This window comes from Gossypium arboreum, chromosome 6 (genome assembly GCF_025698485.1).
Source record: "Gossypium arboreum isolate Shixiya-1 chromosome 6, ASM2569848v2, whole genome shotgun sequence".
Lineage (NCBI taxonomy): Eukaryota > Viridiplantae > Streptophyta > Magnoliopsida > Malvales > Malvaceae > Gossypium > Gossypium arboreum.
Window position 1 is genome coordinate 5,394,820 of NC_069075.1, and position 21,900 is coordinate 5,416,719.

The 21,900-nt window shown below is 31.8% G+C and overlaps 1 protein-coding gene and 1 long non-coding RNA gene across 2 annotated transcripts; both read left to right on the top strand.

Moving 5' to 3' along the window:
• The first annotated feature begins 10,653 nt into the window (after nucleotides 1-10,653).
• LOC108485939 (uncharacterized) lies at nucleotides 10,654-12,990 on the top strand. Its single transcript, XR_001871383.2, has 5 exons — nucleotides 10,654-10,929; nucleotides 11,222-11,272; nucleotides 11,400-11,472; nucleotides 11,602-11,670; nucleotides 12,793-12,990. It is a non-coding gene; the product is annotated as an uncharacterized LOC108485939 (long non-coding RNA).
• A 4,356-nt stretch (nucleotides 12,991-17,346) lies between these two features.
• On the top strand, nucleotides 17,347-20,524 carry LOC108484183 (uncharacterized). The gene is made up of 3 exons (XM_017787878.2): nucleotides 17,347-17,407; nucleotides 17,571-18,116; nucleotides 20,126-20,524. The coding sequence occupies exons 2-3, from the start codon at nucleotides 17,573-17,575 to the stop codon at nucleotides 20,386-20,388; spliced, it is 807 nt and encodes a 268-aa protein (XP_017643367.1). The 5' UTR covers nucleotides 17,347-17,407; nucleotides 17,571-17,572; the 3' UTR covers nucleotides 20,389-20,524.
• Nucleotides 20,525-21,900: the final 1,376 nt, after the last annotated feature.

Consider the following 21,900-nt stretch of genomic DNA (forward strand, 5'->3'; position numbering starts at 1 on the left):
GCTTTCTCCTCTCCTTTCTCTTCTCTAACTTTCAGCTATGATGAACAAAGATGGACAAAACTTTGTTCTTTTCACCCCTTTTTCTTTTAATAAAACTTCATATTTCATCAATTTAATTCTTTAATACAAAAGACATGAAATTCTTATCATGAAACATTTACCTAACCCATTATCATGAAACATTTACCTAACCCATTATCATGGAACATTTACCTAACCTATTATCATTGAACATTTACCTAACCTATTATCAATTTGTATCAATTTGTACCATAAATTATGGATATCAAGTGTACATTTTGTCTACAACAACATGATGGCTGGCCACTTCATGTAAAATGGGAGGTTTGTCATGCAATTCCTCCTATTTTGCACTCCTATTTATTTGGCCACTTCAATTTAGCCTATAGCATTTTCAAACATTTTCACATAGGTTCTATTTCATAATTTCACCCCCTTTTTCTTATGGAACAAAATTAACTAAAATTGTCGGGTTCTATCTTAAGTTTGGGCTTTCTAGAGGCCCACTAACATAATTAAACCTATGCCAACATTCACAGAATTCCCGAAAATTGGGGCGTTACAAAAATAAATATTTTCCAACAAATTGAAAATAAATTTTAAAAAATACGTAGACTTAAATAACATTAAGATAGATGTAACTTAACAAGTAAATACCTCTAAAAAAAAAATAACAAATGGCTTTAAAATAATAACAAAATTAACAATAAAATAAGTTTTATATAATATCCAAACAATAACAACAAAATAGCAGTAAGTAAAATGGTAGCAAAATAGGAAGAAAACAACAAGAAAATAACATTCAAAAATAATAAAAAATGCAGATTTTTTGTCTTTTAGTGAATTCGGGCCCTGGCTAAAAATATCTTACCCGAGGCCCGGCCCATTTTTTAAACGGGCCTTATTTTTTGTCCAAGCCCATTTTTTAGGCCTATATTTTTGCCCAAACCGTCCCACATTTCCGGCGGGCCTTCGGGCCGGGCCGGGTAGCCTGGCCCATGAACAACTTTAGTTGTAATGCCCTGAATAATTTAAGTCTGCTTTTGGTGAAATTTGGCATAAATGTGTATCTGTTTTAGTGGTTAAGTGTTCTAGGTGTGTGTGTGAGGTCTTGGGTTTAAGTCTCATTTTTGGCAATTTTATTATTTTTGATCCTAGCGTTATCCCTACTGGGTAGGCTTTTGTAATATTGTTTGTAAATTTATATCAAAATGAACTTATTGGTTCGAGTGGTAAGGAGTTAGTGTGTTGGAGATCTTGTGTTCAAATCCCTGTGTAAGTGTGGGTGATAATTTTTGCTTCGGTGGAATCGAAACTCTGAAGTTTTTGGATGAGAGTCAAGTTGTAAGATAGTGGGTCGGTTAGTTAGTGGGATAATGGGGGGAGTTGAGATATTGTTTTATTATCTTATTTTTTTTTATTTTTATTTTTTCCTCTCTCTTCCCAATTTTCCCTTTGTTTCTGACATTCCCTTTCTTCCTTCTCAACTTTTTTTTGTTTTCCTTTCTTCCTTCTCAACTTTTTTTTGTTTTCTCTCAAATTTTGCTTTTCATCTATTGAATTCCTATCGTTGCATCTGTAAAATCATTGCTTCCCATTCGGTTTAGGTAAGTAGGGCTTTATTGATGGTGGTTTTGACTTTAGTGTGACCGTCTCTTTCTTTTCGGAATTGGCGTAGTGGTGTGGTTGGAAGTTTTTGATCGTTAAGGATTTTTCTTTCGTAGGAAAAGGTGCTGAATCAGTGAATTTTACTTCAACGGCTTAAATCGTGTCTGTAGTTATTTTTGTTGATGGTTCTGGTAAGCTCGGGATTGCAGTAGTATCAAAATCGTACTAGGTATATACCCTAAACACGAAAAATTGAGGTTCGGTAAAAGCCGAAAAAGGACATTGTCGACCCCAAACAGGCGCGTGCCCGACCATGTAGCTGGCCGTGTGCGAGACACGATCGTGTGAATGTCATAGGTGTGGCCATGCGCTAGACACGGTCGTGTGACGGTGTGAGTATGGCCGTGTGGGCTACACAGGCTATGCCAGATTGGGCGTGTGGGCCACATGGGCATACCACACGAGCGTGTGGGTTTTGGTCCAAGCCGTATGGGCCACATGAGCATGTGGGCTCAAGATTCTAAAATTTTCCCTAGGGTCGTACAAGTCGTTCCGATCGACTGTGGGCCTACTGTAGGGTCGGTAAGGGCTAACCAAACCCTAATTCATGTGATCTGATAATCTGATCTGAGTAGGACACTGATAGGTATGTCTGATTGTTTTGTTGGAGTATATATGTTATCTGTATACGAGCATGTTAAGTATGCTAATTCTGTATTCTGTATCTGTGTTTAGGGTGGGATTTGCATATATGGAGAAAGTGATCTGTACGGCGACCTTTCGCCTATATTCTGGCAGCTTGACTGTATATTATTCTATTATGTGTCACATTGACACTATATGGTATGTTGGGATGGGTGGGTATTTTTAACCCCACATGGTGTGATGGGATGGTCGAAGATGGTGTGTAGAGGATGGGGGTAGGATTCTGTATATCTATTCTATTTATTTGATTCTGATATCTGTATCTATTATGTACTTAGGTCCGAATCTGTATCTGACTGTAAATCAAATTCTGTGTATGTTGCATGACTATTTCCATTGGGTTACACACTGAGTTTACGAAAACTCACATTTGTTTGTCTATTCTGTTCAGGTAATCCACAAACTTAGGTGGGTCGGTGAGACGGAGGCTTAGCAGTGAGCACTCGACAAAGAACTATTTTTATTTAGTACTATCGATTTTATTTTAAAATCTGGTTTTTCTTGGGAGTTTGTAATTTTTGGGACTCTCTAGACTGTATGGTTTTTAACTTTTGGATTTGGTTTTTGTTTTGCTTTCTTTTCCGCAACATTGACAAAAACATCTTACGCAAACAAATGGTTTTAACAAATGGTTTTTGGAAACACGAGCTTGATTTCGAATAAAACGTTTTTCAAACTTCCATTGCAAATTCTTGATAACTTAAAATGGTTTCAAATAAGATTATAAACTCAAGTTTTTTGATATATTAAGACTCCGATTGGTAAACTAATAAAATGATACGTTTGAACTTAAAAGATATAATTTAAAACCCTTCTTCGTAACACACCTAGATTCGGCCATAACGTTAAGGTCGGGTTAGGGGTGTTATATTTCTGCTACTTGAGAGGTAAGGAAAATGAGGCGTGAGCTTACAACGACTCAATGTAAGACTAACCTTAAACCATTATATATAATTATTCAAATAGTAAAACATAAAATTTATAACATAATAGTAAATTCAACATAATAACAATTGAAAGTATAATGTAACCAACATATATTAAATCAATGTATAAACGTAATATATTCAAGATGTAAATGTAAATATAAATGCAAAGTCGTGTTTTAATTTCCTACCCGTCCATTCGAACCGCCCTCGAGCATTGCTTGACACTCCAAAAACCCACTACGATACTGACCATCCCAGTTTGATTTCCAGTGACGATGGCCGTCCACTTGACATTTGATGACGATGTTTTTTACTAACTTACCACCTTGATTTGCTCCAATTTTGATGGTGTTTTAAACGACCATCCCGTCCTATTCGGTTTAGATGGTTAATTTACTACAATTACTTAGCCATCCCGATTGTTCCTGGTTTGGTGGCTTGTTGGCCTACCATCCTAGCTTGACCGATTTTGATGACTTTTTACCTCCTACTTCGTGCAATACTGACTTTTGGTGTGGACTTAAATTGCCACTATCTCAAACGGAACTCCTCCATTTTCCATTCCCAATTTCATGTATTATGCACATATACTAATCATATCATACTCATTGTCAATATTTGATAATATGCTTATTTAGCACATTTATTGTCACAAATTATCATCAAAAGGCATGCAATCATGCATTCAATCAATCTCACATAAACCCACATATAATTGGTGTGTGTAAAAAAAATAACAATATTGCATATACAGGGTTTCATAAAAAGCATATAGAGAGTTTGCACATAGCATGTATAGGGTTTGCATGATAAATATGCACACCTCACCGATTAAGCAATTACGGTTCGCATATAATTTCTATGGGTTCACATATAACTTCTACGTGTTCACATTACAATTCCTATAGTGTTTACATGTTATTCCTATAGGTTTGCATAATATATAGTTTGTGTAACAACCCTTTTTACTCCCTAACACTACAATTAATTATACATAAAGTTTTAAGTTTAGATCCCACACCTGATTTGAAGACTTAAAAACCTTAGCTTTGGAGAGATTGATGATCTACTCAAGAAAAGAGGGATGATTTTGAAGATTTTGAATTCCTTGATTGAAACATGATTTAACAATGGAAGAGAAAAGAAAGAACTCAATAATTTGAAAGAATTTTGCAATAGGGTTTTGAAGAAAAATAGAGAATAAATAGAATGAAGAAGGATAAATTTTATTAGGATTTGAAAACGAGTAATTTGAAATTTTAATTAAGATAAGAAGATAAAAGATATGAAATTTTATTTATATTTAAATTTTAAACAATGATAAGTTATAATTTCAAATTAGGATAAGAAGATAAAAATATATGGAATTTTAATATTTAAACAAGGATAAGATATGATCCTAAATTAGGATAAGAAGATAAAAAAGTGATGGAATTTTAATTCTATTTAAATTATCTTTTATTTAAAAAAACATAAGATTTGAATAATTTTAAAATTGTAACTCCTAATTTTTGGGATGTTACAGTTCGAGTATTTGTGTTATATATATTATTTTTGTGACACCCAATTGTTTTAATTATTTTATAAATTTTATCACATCTTAAATTATTCCATATTTTACATAATTTATTATAGTATTTTAATTTTAATTTCATTCCTGATTGAGTCTTAACTCAGTTGACATCGACATTGTTGTCAGTATAAGATGACGTGGGTTTGAGTGCACTGAAGTGCATTATACTCTTATTTAAAAGTTGGAGAGGGTCTCTCATTTCCATAATTGCGTGGTGGCTTATCTTCATAGACTCAAATCCGATCATAGACCACTTTTGTTGTCCCTTAGGCCTTCACTTCACTCTCCTAAGGGATGACCGTTTCGATTTCTTATAGGATGGGTAGAACACCTGGATTTTTCAGAGTTCGTTCAAGACAAATGGAGTTTTAATGGATGTATGTCGGCCTCACTTACTCATTTTATCAGTCAGCTTAAAAACTGAAATAAGGATGTTTACGGTCACATTGAGATTCACAAAAAAAGTTTAATTCAATGGCTCATTTGTATTCAGAAGGCTTAGGATTAATTGTCTGACTATTTAGTTCAATTAGAAATAGAGGTTCATGAGGAGTTAGATAATGTTCTTCAGCATGAAGAACTCTATTGGAAATAAAAGGTAAGATGTGATTGGCTTCTTTTAGGTGACCAGAATACAAAATTTTTTCATAGGGGCACGCTTCAAAGGAGGAAACAGAATCGAATTATGGCTTTGAAGATGATTTCGGTGAATGGATATTTGATGAGGAGGAATTACAGCATGAGGCGACTAGGTTTTTTAAAAATTTATATGGCGGGGAACTAGGTTCGATGAGGAGTTTACTTTCTAGCTCATTCCTGCAGCTCAATGAAGGGGAGATACAGTGTTTGAGTGAGCCGATCTCTGATGAGTAAATTAGATCTACTTTGTTTGGTATGAGCCCTCTAAAGGCTCCAGGTAGCTACAATTTTCATCTCTTTTCTTTCAGAGCCAATGGGACCGTGTTGGTGCTTCTGTTTGCACATAGGTTATGAAGATTTTCGCAGAGGAGTGCATTGATCCTGAGTTGAACAACACTTTGGTTGTCATTATTCTAAAGGTTCAAATTCCATAGAGTTCTTCACAATTTCAACCTATTAGTCTGTGTTCGGTTCTCTACAAACTGGTTATGAAAGTTATTGCTAATCTGTTTAAAATGATTTTTCCTAGAATCATTGGGAAAGAGTAGACTGGGTTAGTTGTAGGTAGGAACATCTCAGACAATATTATTATAACACAGGAACTGATTCACTCCATGAAAAGAAAACAAAATAATAAAAAAATGGTTGGCTGCCAAGATTGATCTTGAGATTGATCTTGAGAATGCATATGATCGAGTTCGTTGGGAATTTATTGATGCTTCCCTCCAGGCTGCAGGTATTTCGAATAAAATCCTTCAATAAAATTCTTTAATAAAATCTTGATTTTTTTACATATTTTTTTATTATATGAAAACCAATAGGGACATAGGGGGGAAGCAAGGGCCTTGCCCCCCAAAAATTAGAAATTTGTACTTTAAATATGTCAAAAATTATAAATTTTAAGTTAATAAAATGGTAAAATTATAATTTGGCCCAAAAATTGATAAAATTTTGATTTAGTTCTCCTAAAACTATAAATATATAAACCAATACAATGGTGGAATTTCATTTTAACCCTTACAAAAATAAAAATTTCTAACTTCACCCTTGTCAACCAAATGAGTATTTTTTTATTGTAAAATGTCACACAAGTAAATTTAACAGAAGAGTTTTAATGGTAATAATAATCATATCTGGATTTTAAAATCTAAAAATAAAAAACAAAATTCAAGAAAATAAAAGTGTAGAAACTAAATTTCATATTCACATAGAGTACAAAACTTATAACATATTTTAACCAATTTAAAAAAATTGTTGCATAATAATTAAGCAAAGTCAACTTGAATTATATATATATATTTGAAATCCTATTTATAAAGGTCATGTTTATTGAGCCTTCACCACATTCATGAAGTAAATATAAAATAATTTTTAGTTAAATTCAATTATAAAAATATAAAATTAATATAAAATTTAATATTTAACATTTTAAAATTTAAATAATAATTAATTTATTTTATTTATGTATTAAATATAAATTATAGGTGTATAGTAAAATTAATAAAGTAAGTGAAAGAGGAATTGATAGGCGTTAGGTAAAAAATCATCAGATCAAAACGTATCTGAATATAAAGCTAGAAATATTAAATATGGATACTTAGCTGATCTTATAATTGACCTATCCTACAATACACCAATAATGACGGCAACATTCAACTAGTAATAATGTGGCGCTTGCTATTTATTATTCAATAATTTACTATTTGATTTAATAAATTGTTTCGATTTAAGATGTAATGTTTTTATAGATAAATAATGTAACTGTAACACCCCATACCCATATCTATCACCGGAATAGGGTCATGAGGCATTACCGATCAATACATATTATTCACATACATAACATATACATTTATGCATTCATATATAATAACCCATCCAACAAAATCATATTGTCCCCTTTTTATGGCTCTACGAGGCCTTAAAGCATGCTTAAAAAAGGTCTGAAATCGATAACATTTGCAAACTTAGGGAAACATAAAAAATTTTCCAATATTTAAGGGTCACACGCCCGTGTGAACAAGTCGTGTGCCTCACACGGCCACCAGTCATGCCCCTGGCGCAGGCCGTGTGAAAACAGGACATACATACTGACTTGTATCACACGGTCGAAGACATGCCCATGTGCCATGGCCGTGGGAAAACTAGAAAGGTTACTGACTTGGGTCACATGGCCGACCACACGTCTATGTGCCATTCGAAATGGCCACACACGCCCGTGTGCTAGGCCATGTACCATTTAGGGGGTATACTGACTTATATCACACGGCCAGTCACACGTCCGTGTGTCTAGGTCATGCCAAACCTATAGGGTATACTGACTTAATTCGTAGGGCTACCCCAGGGGACACACGGCCTTATGACATGACCGTGTGTCTCACACGGCTGAGACATACGCCCGTGTCTTTGACTGTGTGGACAAAAATAGGCCATTTGAAAAACCAATTTACCACCCTTTTCACAATCACACATAGCAACCAAAATAACACCATTTCAATACATCTTTAGGCAACCAAAAAACATGCCAAATCCATACTCATATCATGCCATCTATTCACAACCTATACAACCACTCAATTCCACAATCAAAACATACAATTTTAATATGCCAAATTCATCAAAAACTTATATAATTTCAAATGCATTAACTCATCAACTTGTCATCTCTCTTATGCCTCAAAATCAATCCACAACACATCATCTTTCAAGCATTAACTTACCAAATGGCAACTAACTCCATGAGCAACCATATAACCATACCAAAACATGAGGCAACTTATACATTATATATTAGTCATCAAACACATATTTCAAGCCAACTTAAATGGCTATAAACACATCAACATTTACAAGCCAAATCTCATGGCTATAATCACAACTCAAGATATACTAAGATGACATTAGCCTATACATGCCATATACCATATATACAAAGATCCAAAAGTACCAACAAGTAGTCGATAGTGTGATGACGTTTCCTGATGATCCCCGAGTCCAAGTTAGCTTCGATAATCTATAAAACATGAAAAGAAAAACCCACAAAGTAAGCTTTAAAAGCTTAGTAAGACATATGAAAATAAAATCATCATATGAATGTTTACATATCAATTTAAATATGCTAAGCGTAATTAACCACATACATGATCACAAACCTTTCTCATGGTACACATATTCAATTTCACCATTGAATTCATCAAATACTTCACTTTCCAATACTGGTATGAATCTCGAAAGTACCTGAGTCATTCAACTCATTAAGACATTCTTTCTCGGCTTGTCTTTGCCCTTTGAACCATTCAGAATCATTAAGGATACTCGAAAATCACATAAACTCGTACAATGCCATATCCCAGATATGGTATTACATGTTATCACATATCGATGCCACTGTCCTAGATAGGGCCTTACATGAAATCGATTAACGATGCCAATGTCCCAGACTTGGTCTTACACGTAATCTCAATACAATGCCGATGTCCCAGACATGGTTTTACATGTAATCACATCTCGATATCCTAATGTCATGACATTCGTATCCTGTGTTATTCCTAAGGTTCGTACAGGACTTTCGGATGTCGTAACTTCATAGATTCTTGCTCGTAACTGCTCATTCAACATTCATAACAACTCAATCAAGTAAACACATATAATTCAATTTAAATACATTCATTTGCATATGAACTTACCTCGTAGTCGGAAGTAACGGACGGGTTCGACTATTCGATAACTTTCGTTTCCCCCCGATCTAAATCTGATTTCTTTCGTTCTTGATCTATATACATTCATAATTAACTCTTTTATTCATCAACACATTCAATTTCATCAAAAAACACATATTTGGGCATTTTTTCACTTTAGCCCCTAAAGTTACACATGTATTCAATTTAGTCCCTATTTCATAAATACACAAAATTCACAAAATTGGACAAAACCCATGCTATGTAGAATTATCTATAGGTCCTTAGCAGCCCATACTTTTCATATTTTCACAATTTAACCCCTCAATTTACACTTTTCTCAATTTAATCCCTAATTGACATTTTTGTCAAAAATCACTTTACAAAACATGTATATCAAACACCAAACTTGCACAATTCATCATCAAACATCATAAAACTCATGGATTCATCAATGGAATTTCACAAAATCATCAAAAATTTCAGAAATTAGGGTACGGGCTAGCTAGTACTCAAAGCAACGATCACAAAAATATAAATATCATCAAAAACTGAGTCAAAACCGTACCTTAATCAAGCTTCTAAGTTTTCAAACCCTAAAATTCTTCAAATGGTCTTTCTTATTTTGATTTTCAGTGACAAATATGAACATTTACACTAATTTTTATGTTTTGTTTTATTAATATTAACTTAATTATCAATTTCCAATTTTAACCCTTAATAATAAACATATAAATCACTTAATATAAGGTCATATATGTCCATCTTCACTAACCATGGTCTAATTGAAACATAAGGACCTTTCTTTTTATAAGTCATGGCAATTAAGCACTTTTAACAAGTAGAATGCATATTTTGTATTTTACACGATTTAGTCATTTAGTCAAATTAACCACTTAAACAATAAAATTAACATACGAAATTTTCACACATATATAATCACATATTGTAAACATCAAAAATAATATTAAAAAATTTTTACAACCTCAGATTTATGGTTTCGAAACCACTGTTAGGATTTAGCTAAAACCGGGCTGTTATAGTAATATCCCGAAAATCGGGGGTTATTAGAATTAGGTTTGGGAATCGAGAGAGAGTGGTCATGCCTTAATTTTTTAAGATTATCTATGCATTTTTAGGAAATAAATGAGATATTGGTTTGTTAGTTAGGTGTTAGTGAAACATTCCTAAAAATCCAAGTTCAAATCCCTTCTCTCTCACAAATTTTATTATTTTGCAAATTTTGCCTTAAATCCTAGTATGCGACATGCCTTGTTTTTAAAATAAATATTGCAAAATTATTTTAAGAATGAGGGAAAAGCCTAATGGTTAAACGAGATATAAGAAAACATGGAAATTAAATGAGGTCCCAAGATCGAATCCCTTTCCTTGTGAAATAATTAAATTTTACAAAATCCCTTGTTTTTTTAATGCATGTGCCATCCATACCTTTGAACCCTAAGTATAAATATAACTTTTTATTGCATTTTTTATCCTTTAATTCAACTTTTACCTACCCAAGCCGTTCACCCTCTTCCTCTCCTCTTTTCTCTTCAATTTTCTTTCTTTCTCCCATTGTTGTTTGCGCCTACACCTGGTTTTACCATCTCTTTCTTTTTCTTTTTCTTTTTGCCACAAGATTTGTTAACATATTCTCTACCATATTGCTGTCATTTTTTCTCATTAAAATCAGCCCCAAATCTGAAATCTTGAACTCCAAGATCGATCTTGAACATTGCCAAGAAAGTGCCATTGCCGTTTCTCTTGACTAGCTTGGGTAAGGTCTCTACACTCTTCAATTTCTTAATTAATCTTGTCCATTAAAAACCTAATTTCCAGATCTAGAATTTTGGGGATTTTTAATGATTTCAAAGGTATTTTTCCAGAATTTAATGAGATCTCAAACCGTTTTAAAATTCAACCCCAATTTTGGTCACCACAAGTGGTGGTGTGTGCACCTATGGGCAAGAAAAGTGATTGTTTTGTTTCTTGGTTCTTGCCTATATTTTTCCAGCATTAATTTGAGTTCTTGAACCCTCCTAATCAGCTTTTAAACCCATTTAAATTAGGGAAAAACGTTCTTGATCGATTGGCCATTCGGATCCCACAAATCGTGAAGCGTAAGTGCAATTAAGGGTAACTAGTTTGTTATTTCGACATAGTTGTTGGGTAAAGGTTATGAATTGATTAAATGAAGGAATTTAATCATTAATTATCTACTGATTTTCCATTATATTATTGAATTAGGTGCTGACCCAAATGCCCCAAATCATCCGTAAAGGCGAAGAATGATTGTACGTACGTTTCACATCGATACAGTGTAAGGAATCTAACTAGTTTGGACTAATAAAATAGTTATAATTTCAACGACTGGTTTGAAATCATAAGTGGGTGTTTGGGGGCTGGTTTAATGGTAAATTGATTGAATTCATACTGAATTTTTGTTTAGGTTTGTTTAAGGAATTATTAAGGAAAATTGGAAGATTCGCTAGTGCACTGCGAGGAAGCGAAAAATAAGGTGTGGGTCCTAAACTCATAAAATTGTTTGAAAATGTTAAATATCATGTTATATATGATAAATTAGCTCTCTGTTTGGATTGTCTTAATAGCCAAATTATTGATTTTTTGAGTGGCCGAACTAGGTATGTTTCGAGCCTTAAAAGATTGACATGTTGGCAAAATTGCTAGTTTGATAGTATGGATGTTTGATTGAGTTTGTAATTGCATATTTGAGTTATGAGATATGAGAATGTTTGACTGAATGATACAATGTGTTGAAATATTAATATTTTGTATGATTTAAACGCATGAGATATTTGCTATATTGTGTATTGAAAAGGATGCTATTTATGCACAATGAAAATCTGTATGGTATGTGAAATTGAACGATATTGATTGATACCAACTCAATGGTAATTTGAAAGATTGGAACGCTGTTTCCATTTACTAAAAATATGTTATTATTAAGGACATGCTAAGCATGTCAAATGAATATGAAAAGTATTGAGATATAATTATGTATAAGATTGTGTGGCATATTGCATAAGTATTGGGTTGGGATTTTGTGGTTGACGGATGAGTTCCGTGGAGTACCAGCGGTATATTAAGTCAGCACTATTCGTAGTCAATGCACTGCACTTGGAGTACCGAGGGGAATGGTGATTTATAGCATTTTTACTGGCAGCTTGTCTGCATTTTTTTGGCAGAATTTTCTACATATTGTTATCAGTGGTTTTAACCACAATAGGCTTAAGCCCATAATGTTTTGGAGTTCGGATGACGGGTTTTGGGGAACTCGTGGTATGTAGCGGATGGTATGGGTAGGAACCTTTTTGCATTGCATCATGCTTACGATGTATTCGAATGTTATTGATTTATGATGTGTGGTGTATTGTGTTATATTGAATGGTATCGAAATTAATGATTGTTACTCGAATGAATGATGACCTATGCTCATACACTATTTGACTTCAATTTGATAATGGCTATGTAATGACATGAAATTCCTATGATGGTTCTGTTTTCTTTTGTTAATGCTAATATGTTTCACTGTATTTGATGTTTTTTTCCCGTTTAAATAATTGTTTGACTCACACTGAGCTTTTCATAAGCTCACCCCCAATAGTGTTTAACTTTTCAGGTAAACCTCAAAATTAGGACCGGACTCGGCGTTCGGAGAATCAACTTGGGCCTCGGATTATTATTATTTTAATTAAGTATTATTAAGTCTTTATTGGTTTTGGCTTGTAATTTTTAATTATTTTTGGTTTATGGCTTGGTAACTTTTCTTTTGGGGATTTTTGCATGAATGGATTACTCAAGCATAATAACCGAATAATGCATGATATCGGGCTTAAGTAAAATTTGATATTGTTCCCTAGTTTCCACTACACTGCAAAGGAATTGTTTTTGAAAAACAAATCGATAAGGCAACTAATTTTCCAAAATGACTTGAAAAATGGTTTTTCTGCTGCATTAGTTTAACTTCAAGTTTTTTTTTAAAGGAGAGCGACAAGCGAACAGTTTTTCTAAAAAAATACTGTCAATAATAAAATGAATCTTAAGCATACACGACCTAATGAATGAATGCTTTTAAGCTAACTCAAAGTACAACTACAGTTTTCTTTAAAATGAGTTTATTTAAGTCTTAAAAAGTAACATAAGTTAGCTTAGCCATTTCGGTGGCTAATGTAGCCTTCTCAATCTAGCAATAAGGCTGGATTTGGGAGGTTACAAATAATGTGTCCATTAATATGGATTAAATTTGTTTATGAATTAGATATCTAGTTTTATGTACTAAACTGATTCAAAGTAATCCAATAATGTTTTCTTTTAATAGTTTCATTGATATCAAAATATCGTTAATAGCTTCCCATGCAAGTGACTAGTTAGGGACTGGCAGGGACTCGATCCTTTTAAAATAGGAGAATTTTATCTAGGTCTTTTAAAATTTTTAAAATTTTAAATTAGTAAAGGTAAAATTACACTTTGAGTCCCTTAAAATGATAAAAATTGATTTAATCCTTTAAATTTTATAAAATTATAAATTATTAAAATGATAAATTTGTATTTTACTATCGTAAAAATTATAATTTAATTTTGACCCTAAAAATATTTTCTGACTTTATCCCTATTCTCATGTGACTTAAAAGATATTGCACATATTTTGGTTGATTATCATATTTATACATATTTTAACAAAAAAAAGAGAAGTTAACAAAGTTAATAATTGTACTTGAATTTTGAAATCTGAAAAGGAGAGAGACTAAATTCTAGAAAATAAAAGTATAGGGATTAAATTCTTAATTTTAAAAAGTACAAAGACTTGTAACACATTTTAATTAATTTTATGTAAATTTTAACATATTTATATATTTATATTATGTTTGTTATTTTTGTGATATTATTTGTTTTAATTATTCAATTCAATTTTTAATTTTATATCATGTTTCTTTTCATTGTGCATTTAATTTGTGTTCATTTTTTCTCTATATTTTTTATATATTCACATGTAGTGGCAGAGCGTAGCGGAGACATAAGAGACCATGGTTCCCCTAAAATGGTAAATTATTAATTTATGCCTTTTACAATTTATAAAATTTTAAATTAGTAATGGTTAAATTGTACTTTGATCTCCTAAAATGATAAAAATTTGATTTAACCCTTTAAAAATTATAGAGATAAAGGCTATTAAAATGATTCAATTGCATTTTTACTGTTGTAAAAATATACAATTTAATTCCGGCCCCCAACAAAATTTCAAGCTCCGCTACTCCTCACATATATTATATTCATGTTTGTGTTATATTTATGTGTTAAGAATACTATAAACTTATATATAACTTTCACACTATTCGTTATATGTACATTTTAACGTATTGTGTGCTTGTTGTGTTTAAAATATTTTTGTATTATATTATATTTTATATTATTTATCATAGTGATTCAATTAAAATTATTTTTATGTTATATTTGTATTGTATTATATTTTATATAATTTTTCACAATAATTCAATTATTTTAAAAAATTACTTTTGTGTTTGTGTTATGTATTCAATTATCTCATATATTTCATAATTTGTTATGAAGATTCAATTTATATATAAAAGAAATCATTCATGTTCACATTATTATTATTTGCTGTATACAACATTAACATCAATGATTTGTTTTGCGTAAATTTTAAATGTTGTTCGAGTCTTTGTGTTATATATATAATATTATTTTTATGACACCCACATGTTTAAATTATTTTATATATTTTTGTTACATCTTTAATTATTTCATATTTTAAATAATTTATTATAGTATTTTAATTTTAATTTCATTGACTTCAAAATTTTATCCTTAGATTAAATATATTAATAATAAATATGATACTTAAAATTTATTATATATTTTTATGTTGATTCAATTTATATAAAAAAATCATTCATATTGTGTTCACATTATTATTATTATTATTTACATCATTGACATCAATGGCTTGTTTTGCGTAAATTTTAAATGGTGTTTGAGTATGTGTTTTATATATATATATATATATTATTTTTATAACACCCACATGTTTTAATTATTTTATATATTTTTATCACATCTTAAATTATTCTATATTTTACATAATTTATTATAGTATTTTATTTTTATTTTTATTGTTGATTGAATAAACTATTAACTCAGTTGACATCGACATTGTTGTCGTACAAAATGATTAAGATTTAAGTGCTTAATCATAAATATGATACTTAAAATTTAATATATTTTTTTGCTCTAATAAATTATACATAGAATTTGAATGTTGTTAGAGTATTTATATGCCCCAAAAATTTGAATGTTTGACTGTTGAATTTTGTTGTAATTGAGTTTCTGTATAAGTGGATAGGTGCTCTACTTTTGTGTTTAAGGTTAAGAGTTTGAGCTGTGTTCTTAAAAATTTTGTTATTTTATTTTAAGATAACCTCTATTCTCGTGTTACATATTGAAGCCTAATTTAGTGCAAACCTATGTTAAGAATGAGACTGCTAGTTCATTGGTTAAGTATTTGTATTCTGTTTGGTCTTGTGTTTGAATCCCAACGTATGCATTGAGAAATATTTTGTTAACTGTCGGATTTCTGGTTGGTGGTTTAAAAAATTAATTTAACGTCCTTCTCCCTAATCTTTTATTTTTTCTTTCTTATTTCCTTTCGCTTCTCTTTTTTCTTTTCCTTCGCTTGTTGTTGTCATTGGTTTCTTTCTTTTTCTTCTTACCATCTACGTAGATTCATGCTCATTGTGAGTTCATTTTTGGTAAACTTTGTGAATTCGGTTGTGCAATTTCTGAAATCTTTGGTTGTTGTCCTTTTTGCCAAGAAATTAGTTTCATGATTAATGATGGAATTCTTTGTTTGCGTGTTTGATTGTTGTCCTACGTGGCAGTGCAAATGGGTTTTAAATGCTAACTTAGATGCAGGGGCGAAACTAGGGGGCTAGCAGGGTTCCCGCCCCCCCAAATTGGAAAAATTTTCATTTAGGCCCTTTGAAATTTTTAAAAATTTAAATTAGTAAAGGTAAAATTGCACTTTGGCCTCCTAAAAATGATAAAAATTAGATTTAATCCTTTAAAAATTATAAAGATAGAGGCTATTAAAATAGTAAAATTTCATTTTTACTATCGTAAAAAATTACAATTTAATTTCGGCCTCCCCAGAAAATTTTCTGGCTTCGCCCCTGCTTGGATGTCTTACGTGGCAGTGCAAATTAAATTTATTTAATTAAAAACCTATTTTTATCCTAACAACAAGACATCCAAGTTGGCATTTAAAACTCATTTAGACTACTATGTAGGACCGTCGTCAGGGAGGTAATGGAGTTTAATAGTAGAGTGACCACTTTGTAACAAAACGATAACATAAGTGACTAAAATGTAACATTTCAAACATAAATGACTAAAATGTTATCTAAGACAAATAAAAGTGACTATTTTTGTAGTTTATCCTAATAAATACGATGCTTAAAATTAGAGGTGTGCATGTCCCGGGTGTGTGAGGGTTTGGGCAAAAATATAGGCTTGAAAAATGGGCTTGCGCAAAAAGATAAGGCCCGTTTAAAAAATGGGTCGGGCCTCGGGTAAGGCATTTTTGGCCCGGGACCAGCCTGGCCCGGCTTGAATTCACTAAATGACAAAAAAATCTATTTTTTAATATTATCTTCTTATTATTTTCTCCCTATTTTGCTACTATTTTACTATTATGTTGCTACTATTTTGTTGTTATTGTTTGGATATTGTATAAAACTTATTTTATTGTTATTTTTTTTATTATTTTAAAGACATTTGCTAATTTTGTTATTATTTTAGAGGGATTTATTTGTTAAGTTGCATTTATTTTAGTGTTATTTAAGTATACATATTTTTTAAAATTTATTTTCAATTTGTTAAGGAATATTTATTTTGATGTTTTTAGTATTTTGATAGTTTATATATATTTTAAAATTATATAAAAATAATATAAAAATTAATATAGGCGGACTAGGTTGAGCTCGGATTTTAACATTTTTATTCGGGCCGAGTTTGGACAAAATTTTAGGCCCATTTTTAGGGCCAGACCAGGCCTAAAAAACGAGTCTAAATTTTTAATTAGGCCTGGCCCGAACCCGGCCCGGCCCATGCCTGCTTAAAATTTAATATATTTTTTTTCCTCTTATAAATTAAGCCAATTGGCATTAAGAAAACCCATCTATTCCCCGCACAAAATTTCATTTTTAGAGCGGCAAAGGGTAAGGGAAGCTTCCTGCATTCGCGTTGGACTTATCAGTCACAATAGCATTAAAGGAATTTTCAGTTTCGTAGTCAAAAGATAAAGAAATTTGTGAAATTATCAAATTATTTCCGATTTCTGATTTGGGAATTTCTTGTTTTTGATTTCTTATTGTGAATCAGAGATGGGTTTAGGCTTATCAGTCTTAATAGCTATAAAGGCAACGGCATGGATGTTATTATATCTCTTCTTCAGTAGATTTGGGTTCACAGTGTTGGCAATACCATTGTTGTATGCATCATTGATTTCATGGCTTGTTTCAATTGCTTCTCACCCTTCAATCGACCTTCCCATGCTTTTGGGCAAAAACCCAGATGGGACTTTCCCAATTTTGTCCACTATCATGTTCTCCCCATATCTGTATTTTGCTAGAGCTTTTTCAATGGTGAGAAGGTTCCTTAGTGGTGAAGAACCTTACTCTCAAATATGTGAGGGTTTATATGTTGGTGGTTGGCCTGCTTCACCTCGTTTATTGCCGCCTGGTAACCCTGCCATTATTGATTGCACATCTGAATTCCCAAGAATAAAGGAGTTCAAGGGTCATTCATATTTATGTGTTCCTACTTGGGACACAAGGGCACCTCAGCCAGGCCAGATAGAATCAGCTGTGAAGTGGGCATGTCGAAAGAGAGCTCGAAATCAGCCTGTTTACGTCCACTGTGCTTATGGTATGTTCTGAAAACTGAATCAACGCTGTTTATTTTCATTTATTTCGGCTCAGTTTGCTTGCTTTAACATGGAGTTTTGTTTTCTTATTACTAGTAAGTTGACTATAATTATTGTTTTCTATTTAAAAAAAAAAAATACATGTTCGTCTAGGTGAGTATGGTTCGATGTGGTTGCATACTAGTATTAAAGCTTAAACTTTTACCTATGGTAACATTGCTATTACTAGTAAGTGGAGTAGTATTATTGTTTTTGATTACTAGTTTAAATATGGCTTCTTGATTTATGTTTCATATGCTTGCATTGTATGCTCATCTAGGTGAGTATGGTTAAATGTAGTCTCATACTTATATTAAAGCTTAAGCTTGTACCTATGATTAAATTATTCTTACTGGTAAGTAAAGTCTTATTATTGTTTTTGATTGCTAGCTTAGATACCAATCTTGATTTATGTTTCAAGTGCTTGCTTTGTGTGTTCATGTTGGTGAGTATGATTTGCAGTATCCAATCTGAAGAGGCCACTGGATCCTTGTTCAATTGGTTTGACTAGCCGGTCCGGTCTGGTTTTCTATTCATTGCATTTGTATGATAGATTTAACCTGCTCAATCATCAATTCAGCTTCAGGAGGCCTACTTCCACCAATTCATTTTGTTCAGTAAAATTTATTGTTTACTTGGATGTATTTAATCCTGTTAATCTTCTTTTATTGTGGTATTGTACCAGTTTAGCTAGTTAATACACTATTCCACATATATGATGGGCTGATTGCATTAAACAGGTTTATATTCTTGGTTGAATGTGATGAAAGCTGGAGGGCTTGCAGGCATTTTAGGATAGAATTCAACGACTTTTTTTATCTCTACCTCTTAGTGTATATATTAATGGACAAACATTTTCCATACAACAAATTAGGCTGAGCCGGAGGTAAAACAAGTTTGTCTCAACCTTTCCAATTTGAATAGAAGTGTAGAGATTAGTCCCGAGTCTTTAGTAGCTGAAACATGAAGGTATAATCTGATTATCATTTAAAAGTGATTCAATAGTGGGATTGTAAATTAGGTTATGTTAGAACTTTCTCCATAGCCACTTATAAAAATTGATCCCAACCTGCAGCTGTCGTCTTCTCATTCATTACCTTTTTCCCTTTTTTCTTTTTCCCGCCGATATATAAATTGATTTCATTTTGAGGTGCCTCTACTATTTCCATTAACTCTACGATGCTTGGACTTGAGTGTGAGTGTCGGGTACAAGCATGTGTCCCGCACAGGTATGGTCTATTTTTTCCATTTATTTTGAAAGTCCTTGGAGAGTCATATCAAATACCTGTGTCTGAAAATGTGTAGGACATGAGCATTTCCGAAAGAAAGAAAAAGAAAAAAGGAAGGCATCGTGAATTTTCTTGCATTAGAGAAATAAATGCGCATCTTTAGTGAGGATTTTATTAATTTGAAATGCTCCAATGTTACTTGGTTTTAGTTAGTGTATCACATATGAGTATGTATCTGATAGACTATATTCATTTTAAAAAAAAAGTTATTTCATGTTCTTAGAGGATTCTTGGAGGGTCATTTCTCTATACCAATGTCCATATTTGTGTCAGACATGGCTACTTCAAATAAAATGAAGAGTCAGAGAAACATAGTTGAAATGTGCATGATATTTTGTAACTTATTTAAGTATGACTATTTGCAAGATTTGGGGGACTTGCACTTATATTGTTTATATACTTGCTTTTGCTTAAATGTATTTGGATTCTCAACTTTTAGTGCATTTAGTGTTTCTTTGAGTTAATTTCTACGAACTTAAAATGGGACACTAAGCCACAATCAGCCATGAATCTTAAGTATAGTTGTTGCAGGATACTTAAGTATAGTTGTTGCAGGATATTTGAGATTTGAAATGCTTCATTGTTTATATGATTCACGTACTGATATTAGATATTCTTAACTTACTTTGCAAGTGAAAGTTGATACAGAAGTCAGAACATATTTTAATTATTCGTCCTTCTAGGCCATGGTCGAAGTGTTGCTGTGATGTGTGCATTACTAGTGGCTTTAGGCGTTGTGGAAAACTGGAAAGCCGCTGAAAAATACATACGAGAAAGGCGGCCTTGTATTAAAATGAACTCTCTCCACTACAAAGCTTTAGAAGAATGGTCTAGTTCTAGACTATCTTCTCCTAAGAGAAATGAAGAACTGGATGTAAATTCAGTTAGTCAGTCAAACTCCTCTGGTAACACAAAGGCTTCAATGGTGGAAAACAAAATTGATTGATTTTTATGAAAGTAGTCTTGGTCATTATTTCCTAATTTACATTGTCAATGGTTGTAGTTTGTACTCGTCCTTGTTATGTGCTGCTTAAAGCTCCCATGGATATGGTATATTCTAATGATATGATATTCTTAAGCTATGTTATTTTGGCTTGGGTACGATTGTATGTAACACCCCTTAACCTTAAACCGTCGTCGAAACATGGTTACGAGGTATTACTGAACATATCGGACAATTTATAAATAATTCTTAAATAAATAACAAACATATTATAATATAATCATAAGTTCATATAATTTTTTTTTTGCTAAATGACTTCATTTATTTTTATTTTAAAAAAATTAATATAATCCTTTATAAATATTTAACATTCCTTGCAAATTTCAAATAGCAACCAAACTAATTCTAGTATTTCAATCAATGCATTTATATACTCAAATATACTTAAATCATACTTGACATATTAACTTAACAACTTAAAGGAAGAAAACATTACCAAAATTTTGATGTTGGACTCGGGATCGTTCGGATGTTGGACCGAGACATTGGACTCCTATCAACCTGTGCACGGAAACAACCATACGCTGAGTATTCTTTACTCAGTGGTATTATCATAATTCAAATTATAATAGCAATAAAGAATTATAATTACCAAGCATGTAACTATCCAATTTCTCAAATATCAATTCATTCTTAAACTTTCATTAAATAACAATAACAATACAATTTTTAGCTATTCTTCAATTTCCATCACATATCACATGTAACAATTTCAATCACCACATAAACATTAAGTTAATGCCTTTCATTTTCAAACTCAATTTCAATACATAATTCAACTTTCTCATTTCTTTCAATATTTTCAATAATATAATCAATCAATTTATTTTAAATTTTCTCATTTTAGTTGTTCACCCTATTAACAAACCCAAACTTTGACGGATACACGGATTCCAACCCAAACACACCAGTACGACACATTGTGCCTAAAACGGTACATAGTACCTGATCAGTATACGACACATAAGTGCCTGAAACGACACACAAGGTGCCTGATACGACACACGAGGTGCTTTAATTACGATACATAAAGTGCCTGATCAGCAAAACCAATAAATCCCGTACTCTTCCAAATCCTATGGCATGCCAATTATATCCGACTCAGCCCGACTAGTTAATAGGGTATTCCATATTACTTTTCAATTTCAATTTCATTCTCAATTTAATTACAACTCAATTCAATATACTTTTCCATTTCAATCCACATACAATTCAATTTCAATACATATTCATCATTCAACTCAATTTTCATTCAATTCAATAATAACACTTACCTTATAATTTACTTACCATATAAATAGATTAATTTAACATTTAATAAATAAATAAATAATTTGAATTATAGTAATACAAACCCGAATTTCACAGTTACTCCTCGACGACCTTCTCCTTCCCTTTTTGTGCCGATACCTCGAATTCTTTATTAGTTACGAAAATTAAATAATTATGCTATTA

Bases quoted from the DNA above. Each gene is read 5' to 3' on its own strand.
- LOC108484183 (XM_017787878.2), top strand. From the start codon at position 17,573: ATGGGTTTAGGCTTATCAGTCTTAATAGCTATAAAGGCAACGGCATGG. The intron at 18,117-20,125 runs GTATGTTCTGAA...TCGTCCTTCTAG, and splicing joins TTACGTCCACTGTGCTTATG to GCCATGGTCGAAGTGTTGCT.